The sequence below is a fragment of the Diaporthe citri genome (assembly GCF_014595645.1).
Source record: "Diaporthe citri strain NFHF-8-4 chromosome Unknown scaffold_2, whole genome shotgun sequence".
NCBI classification, from domain to species: Eukaryota; Fungi; Ascomycota; class Sordariomycetes; order Diaporthales; family Diaporthaceae; genus Diaporthe; species Diaporthe citri.
Window position 1 is genome coordinate 3362906 of NW_025064847.1, and position 7868 is coordinate 3370773.

General features: G+C 53.8%; 1 protein-coding gene across 1 annotated transcript; it reads left to right on the forward strand.

Annotated features, from left to right (window-relative positions):
- Positions 1-4450: 4450 nt before the first annotated feature.
- On the forward strand, positions 4451-5824 carry INS49_006522 (uncharacterized protein; the record flags this gene model as incomplete). Its single annotated transcript, XM_043167294.1, has 1 exon — positions 4451-5824. One exon carries the CDS (start codon positions 4451-4453, stop codon positions 5822-5824), a length of 1374 nt encoding a protein of 457 aa, XP_043028438.1.
- Between the last annotated feature and the right edge of the window lie 2044 nt (positions 5825-7868).

Sequence of the window (7868 nt, forward strand, 5' to 3'; positions counted from 1 at the left end):
AATCATTATCTATGCAGGGCGTCTAATTTCGCGTGTTTGTCCGCACGCATGCGGCGGGCTATACTTTGTCTTTGCAGGTGCATCCACAGTGTATGTTTTTAGAGGTTCGGTATCTGAGGATTGTCTTGTGGTTTCAACCCTTGTAGTTTCTGTACTTGAAACGCACTCACTACTCGGTTACCATTGAAACAGTTGCGCAATCAGTCCCCTAGTACTTGGCGATTTGACTCGAGCGCCTTGGAATGAGGGTCAAGCTTCAGGGTGGGAATTTGGCAATTGCCAATTGGTAAGTAAGCATTTGCCCCTGTGACAGTCAAGACTTTTAATTGTAACGTCGACCACACAGAAAACTGGACTTTTGCCCGCACAAGATGCCGGAGACGAATTTGGAATCTTTTTTTTTTTTTTTTTTTTTTTTTTTTTTTTTTTTTTTTTTTTGGCGTGCTTAACCAGAAGATCAGTGTCGCAAATATGTGGGTTCATTGCGTTCTTGTCACCGAGATTATATGAACGACCGGGAGGTTCACCCTCACCGATAATGCCATCGACCATGTGTCGTTGTTAGATTTCAATATTATGCCCACCCGCATGGAGTTGAAAGCGGTCCGCAACCTGTTTTTCGATAAGCATTGTCTTCATTTCGGCTTTCATCCCCGGGAATAGACCCGGGGAGTCGCCTGCTGTAAGATCAAATCTCGCAAGACGCCCAGGTGCTGGGGAAAGAAGTACCGGGGCTTACGGCACTAGGTTCTCCGGCGAGGGCGTGTATAGAGGAAATCTTGGTCCTGCAGAATGGAGGCTCTCGGCGAAGAAACGAGGCCGGGCGCATGGGGTCAAATGCGGAAATCCTGGGAGTGTTCAACCAGGAGACAAGACTGAGGGCATCTGTAGACAACCTTGATCGTGACGACCCCCCCTTTTGGAGAGCAAGGCCCATCCCATTCGACTTCCTGAACAGGCATTTCTTCGTCCAGGCATCCAGATGCGAGAATCATGTCGCCCCGTACTCGTGAGAGGTGTGCCCTTGGCAAAGTCTGGTAGTGATGAGATGATAGTATTGTGAGAGCACCTCGCCGCCGCCCTCATCGTCCGGAAAGCGCACACGGCCAACATTGATGCTCGCCAACACCCGGCCGCCTCAGGAGCGGTTTTGCATTTTACAAATTGGTGGGTTACTAACTATGGCCAAGTGTTTCTGACGGGAAAAGGACCGTTATGGTAAGTAATCAGCACGAGCGCATGAGAGACATCGTCCGGCCTTGATACGAACACAGTCAAATCATTGGATATGCATTATCGCACGAGCAAACATCGGAACGATGGATTCCGGGTCGAACAGGCAAGATAGCAGAATGACAACCCGTGTTCTTCCAGGCGCAACCCTGGGCGCCACGGTTTACCAAGCACGGGAGTGTTGGTTTCAGCGACGCAGTGACCGACTGTGCAGCTCAAAGGTGGAAACCTCAACGATCATTACGATAGCTGCTCAGCCACGGTCTCCCGACTGGGCATTTCCCAAACAGGCAGGCTGCCAGACCACCTTGATAGACAGCTGTGACATTGCCGCACGTGCTCAGGTTATTGGATGATACCGTGATTGCCACAGTTGAGGTGACTGGGTGACTCTGGGTGACTCTGGGCGACTCTGGGCGGCTGGTCGCCAGGGGCGGCGAAGATTGAGGACCCACAGCACGCAGGCACACTTGGTGCCCGAAGCTGAGGCTAACACGAAAATCCGAGGAGCGGACGCGGCGATCAAGCAAGGGCTCCCACCAAAAAATCCCAATAGTACCGTACCAATCTTAGCTGCGTAGCACCCCTCGCACATCAGGACGGAGAGTCCGGAAAGAGCCACCGAAGTCCCACATCGCGAGAATCAATAGCCGGCCTAATGCGGTTGTTGACATACGTCGGATCGACTCCCAGCCAATGGAGGGGCCCGCGATGCGAGTGCTGTGAATCTGTGACACTGGCGAGCCGGGACTAGAAAGACTGGTGTTGTAGTCTGTACCCGGTATAACACGCGCTTGATCTATATCGCCAACCGCCAACAAAACACACGGGCTGCGGGCATGGCGAATGTACTACTGCACGAAACGAGTCAGATCGGGTGAGAAGCTTGCGTGGCTCGGCCTGCAGAGTGAGCGTCTCTTGGCCTATGTAAAGGGCGAGGTACCCGCTCTCAAAGGCTGGGCATTCTTTTTGTGGCAATGCAATGGGCCGAGAGGGCGAGGGTGTGAGGACAGGAAGAGAGCAGAGGGCTGAATGGGCGTGGAAGCTCTACTGGACTGCGAAGGGTACATAGAGTAGGGGGTTGCCAAGAGCAACGACACGTCAAGAATGGACGTCTCACAACGGGGAACGCAGCGATCGTCTATCAAAAGTGGACTCGGGCAGCCATCAGCAACAGTGGCCCAGACAGCGCCAGACAGCGCCAGACAGCGCCAGTGGGGTCCCGTCGAGTCTGTGAGTTCGGATCCAGTGGCTGGTCCGGTTCGCCAAGGCCAGATGTGCCAGGACATGGAGGCCGGGCGAGGGTGCGATGGGGGCGGGATACGCTGTCTTGTACTGCTCTGTTCTGGCCGAGAGGGACGAGAGGGACGAGAGGGACGAGGGCGGCATTCCGGTTGGTGTTTAATCGCCGTGGCAAGGATGTGGATGGGCGGCAGCAGAGAGGCCTTGACAGCATGGGTTTCAAAGTCTTGAGACGGCGCCGTCCGCTGCCTCTCCCGGCCTCAGGGGTCTTGGCCTGCTTCTAATTTTGATGGCTTCCCTCCGTCGATCATCCAGAGCCTCATCAAGCATCAAGCCACATCCCAACTCCGTGGGGGTCCAGATAACAGCCCGACTCATTCGTCCGCCTTCTGCCCATGCTGCCCACGGTCCAGGCCCAAATTTCACGCCCCCATGGCCCGCCAAGTCGCCAAGCGCCCGAGTCGGGCGAAACAATCTTCGGGGCAGGGTTTTCGGGACGAAGAGCAGAAGTTTCTTTAAGGTTTCGGCAAGCACCAGAACCGCAGCAGCAACTGAACTGCTCTGAACTGAACTGCTCTGAACTGCGCTGCTCTGCGCTGCGCTGCACCGTATTCCCGCCCGCACAAGCACGCTGAAGCTGATGTCACTCACCCATGCAATCATTGACCCAGTACGGCCAGACAGGCCGGACAACCGCCCCTGCCACTCACCATTCACCACCCGGACTCGGCATTCCTGGACGCCACCGTGTGTGTACGTGCGTTGCGTGCGTGCAGATCTCTGATATGTGCACATCCATTATGCCAACATGTGCTAAGGGAAACATCCACCCACAGAAACAGGCAGTGCACACGCTACGTGCACATCGCCTTCCGTGGCTCTCCATGTGATGCTTCTGACCTCTGTCTGTTCTCTGTTTCTGCACATGCCTGTCGACGTGACCCCGTTCCCCAGGCGCCCCCAGCTCTCCACTGTCTGTACTGGTGTGCCTGTTTGTTTGTCTGGCTGCCTGTCTGGATCCGTCCCTCGCTGGGTAAGTGTTTCTCTCGCTTTCTGTCTCTGGTATTTTTGTACTTCACACGTAGGTCAGGGGCAGTGGAAGGACATGGTCCTGAGGCTCTGGCCGTTCACGTCGCGAAGCATGTTAAATTGTGGGCCATGTCTTCTCTCGGCAGTCCCCACCAGCAGGCCGCCAGATTGAAGATCTGAAGCTTCCGTCCTTCCTTCTTAGACGCTGGCAGTCCAGTCCGTCCTTGGCGTCGATACTTCGCGGGCGGTCGTACCCACTTCTTCCAAACTCTTGGCTGCCATGTCACGAAAAAGAGCCGCTTCGCACACACTGCCGGGGGGGGGGGGGGGTGCGTGTGTGTTGTACCAGATCGCCACGACGTAGTACTGGGATTGGGTCAGTCCAAAATCAGAAACAATTTGTTGCACATTCGCAACCGTTTGCCGTGGCTAGGAGGTTCTTGTGTGCCCTCTGGAACACCAGCTGCTCGGGCATGGCGAAGGGCTTGGCTCATGTGGATCTTCCATCTACAATTTGATATCGCTGCTAGCCTGGCGATCCCCGTACCTGACCTCTGAACAAAGATACATAACTCTAATGCCTATCCTGTCATTCCTGTTCCCGACTGTTGATGATATATATCCCAGGTCTCTCTGATCCATTTCTTCTGTCACAGGCTGGTCCCACCAATTATTGACTTTCACTTTTGTTTCAAACTGTCCAATTTGTTTACATCGCTCACTGCATCCGCATCCGCATCCGCATCTGCATCTGCCACTCCCGGTCCGTCAGCACATACCTCCTCGGTCTATCTCATCCTAGCGGTGAGGTTGTTGGCGTCGACTGGATATTCCATCCACAAATCACACGAACTGCTATTCACAATAACCCTACATGCACCCCGCCGAATAAACGTCCGATAGCGAGGCTTACAACACTTGAGCCATCCCGCTGCTCGACCACAAAATGGAGGGCGCAAGAAGATCCTTCGACCAGAGGCCATCCTTCATGGAGTCTCAAGCCGCTCCACAAGGACTGTTCGAGACCAGACAACCTCGCCCGAACAGCTTCTCCAACGACTTCCAAAACGTTCAGATCGAGAGCAACGACAGCACGCGGGTGTCGACGCCCTCGGGCGAGCGCGACATTGAAAAGTACGAGGATGAAGACCCGATCAAGAAGGACGACCACAAGCGACAGACATACCAGGGCTATGACATTTACGACCCAAACAGGCCGAAGCTGGGGCTCAAGCAACGATTACACCACTTCACCTGGGCATGGTGGACTCTCATCATGAGCACAGGTGGACTATCACTTCTCATCTTTGCACAACCGTACCAGTTCCCCGGCCTGAGACAAATCGGTCTCGTCGTCTATGTCATCACCCTCATCCTCTTCACACTCACCGCCAGTGCCCTGGTCGCGCGGTTCTTCCTGTTCCCGGGCGATCTCAAGAAATCCATCTGCCACCCGCGTGAGGGACTCTTCTTCCCCACATTCTTCCTCTCCACCGCGACACTCATCACGAACACTTACCGTTACGCCATCCCGGAGAATGATGAGACTCTCAACTGGGCCATCCAGGTTGCATTCTGGAGTTACCTTGCCGTGACACTGATCCTCGCCGTCGCCCAGTACAGTTACGTCTTCCGGGCTCACACCATGGAGGTCAAGACCATGATGCCCACCTGGATCCTGCCCATCTTCCCCATCATGCTCACGGGCACCATCGCCTCCGTCGTTGCCGAGACCCAGCCCGAGTTCATGTCCGTTGCCATTGTGTACGGCGGTCTCGCATGCCAGGGTCTGGGCATCAGTGTGTCGTTCCTCATGTACGCCCACATGGTCGGACGCCTGATGTCATTTGGCCTGCCCAGCCGTGAGCACAGGGCCGGTCTCTTCATGAACGTGGGGCCCCCATCTTTCACCTGCCTCGCCTTCATCGGCATGTCAAACGGCCTGCCTGAGAACTTCGACTTTGACTCCAACGGCATCATGGACGTCCACTTTGTCCGCCAGATGGCAGTCCTCGGCGGCGTCTACCTCTGGGGGCTCGCCCTCTGGTGGTGGGGAGTTGCTGTTGTCGCAGTGATCCAGAGCAGGCCCAAGTACTTCCATCTCGGATGGTGGGCTAGTGTGTTCCCCAACACCGGCTTCACCCTCGCTACCATTGCACTTGGTAACGCGATCAACAGCAAGATCGTGCTCGACTTTGCTGTGTTCATGTCGGTGTGCATACTACTGACATACTTCTTTGTCTTGTACCACCACATCCGGGCTGTCATAGTCCAGGATATCATGTACCCAGGCAGGGACGAGGATGTCGAAGACCACTGAGGAGGAGGATTTCACACTTCTTTTTTGCATCATGGATTCAGCATTCAAAATTTGCTAGCATTGCACTTCTACTGCCAGGCGTTGTGGATGGGATTGATTTTCTATGGGAAAAATGAACGTTGGCAACTGCGCTTGACCAGTTCAACTCGGACGGAGGAGCAGGCATTACTGGGAGACAGTCACAGAATGCTCCATCAGGCGCTCATTTCTGGACGTAGAGTACGATATCCCCATAGACTAATTTGATTTTGACTAGAATGCTACGCAAAAGGAAAAAAAGAAAAAAAAGACCAACTACCGTCACTCGTTTAATTTGTCAGGCCCAGAAAGGCTCCCGTTCCCAAAAAAAAAAAACCTTCTGTTGCTCTCCTTCACAAAACCTTTCCCACGATCCTGAAAAGGCTTGAGTAACTCCGAACGTGACATTGCGGAATGACCTTAGCGATGCCCAGAAGGACAATTGTAAACCATTGCGCAAAACACAAAATAGTTTCACCCTGTCCTTTGTTGCACTTGCTCTGCTCCGCCACAATTCAATCGCCACCCATTCTGAAAATTCCTGATCCGGTCGGTTGTCCTTCAGTCTGGTCTCACGGGCGGGTTCCAATGTCGTTACAAGTCGTTGGGTTACCGGACTGGCCCGTCTCGGCGTGCCTTTCGCCCAGCCCGCCAAGCCCAGCCGCACACCAACCTCGTAATAATTCAAGCTCAGATCTCAAGGCGGCACATAACCGCCAAGCCGTCACGGCCGCCAAGCCGAAGCTGCATTAGAGCGGGTGCCGAATTTGAACGGGGCCAAGCCCTCCCTCCTGCAGCCCATATTTTGGTTGACTATGATTTGGGACAGTTGGGAATTAAATGCAAACCCTGGTGAGCACGAATAACAGGGGGGAAAATGCATGGGCTCCGTCAAAAAAAATTTGGAAACATTCCCACCCGGTTTGTTCCGCGAGCCCGTCGCTGAGGTAGTTCACGATTCAGTGAGGCGGAAGAAGCCAGGACCCATCCATTTGACTTTCTCGCCGCTCCCAGGAGGGCGGAGCCCTTGGGCAGGAGCGGGCGCAACTCAGCCTACAGAACATGACGCGGGGCCCAATGTCATTGGAGCCCTCGGGCTATGGGCTAAAGTCGCCAAGGGATGAGCACCATTTTTCAATGACACTATTGACGCCCTTGATGCAGAGTTCAGTGTTGGGCTACACTTTGTGTTATAGCTGTGGATCCCCGTATGGTCCACTTTTAGGCGATCTGATACGCCTCCCGCGGTCTGGCTCGGTCCATAATTCGGTCCGCTGGCGATTAATAGATCCTGTTTAGAGTCCATGCACGTAGCTGTGGTGATCCACGTCTGGTTCCTGCCCCTTTACTGAGTCGCGGCCTTGCCCCTTGGATGAACGCATCTGCAGCTGTGGGAAGGACACACCGTAAACATTGAATTTGATGTGGATGGAAGGGGCCGATGGGGGCGTGCCAGCGGTAATTTTCTGAGAGCATGTGAAATCTTGACAATCCGGCTCAGGTCTTGCCACGCTCCGATCTGTGGGTCACGATGTGACCTTACGCGTATTCCAGTTGATGGAGTCTTTCGCGTTGGAATGCGCGGCAAAATTTAATATCAGGCATGGGGATTTTGAATCAGGCTCATCGAACGAGGTTGGGCTGACTTCTCACGTTGTCAGGAGATGTGTGCATTGTCCATGTGCTTGGAGACAATGCTCTAGAGAGGCGCCATACAGACAAAAATAAAAGAGACGGAATGGACCTAAAGCCGAAGATTGGACTACATTCGGTCCTTCCAGGGAGAAAAATTAAATGGACACCTCCGCGAAATAGTGCAGAAAGTGAAGACTACTGTGTCCGTTTATCACTTGGAGCGAGACGTTACAATATCACGAGGTCAGATAACTCTTCGGCGGCATATCGTCGTTCTACAAATATGCCATGATTAGAAAGAGTTTGGATTGTGCGCAATTGATATGCTGGAAATGCGTGGGCTGTAAAGATGATAGATAAGAAACCACACTGTGGGCATTGGAGGACCATA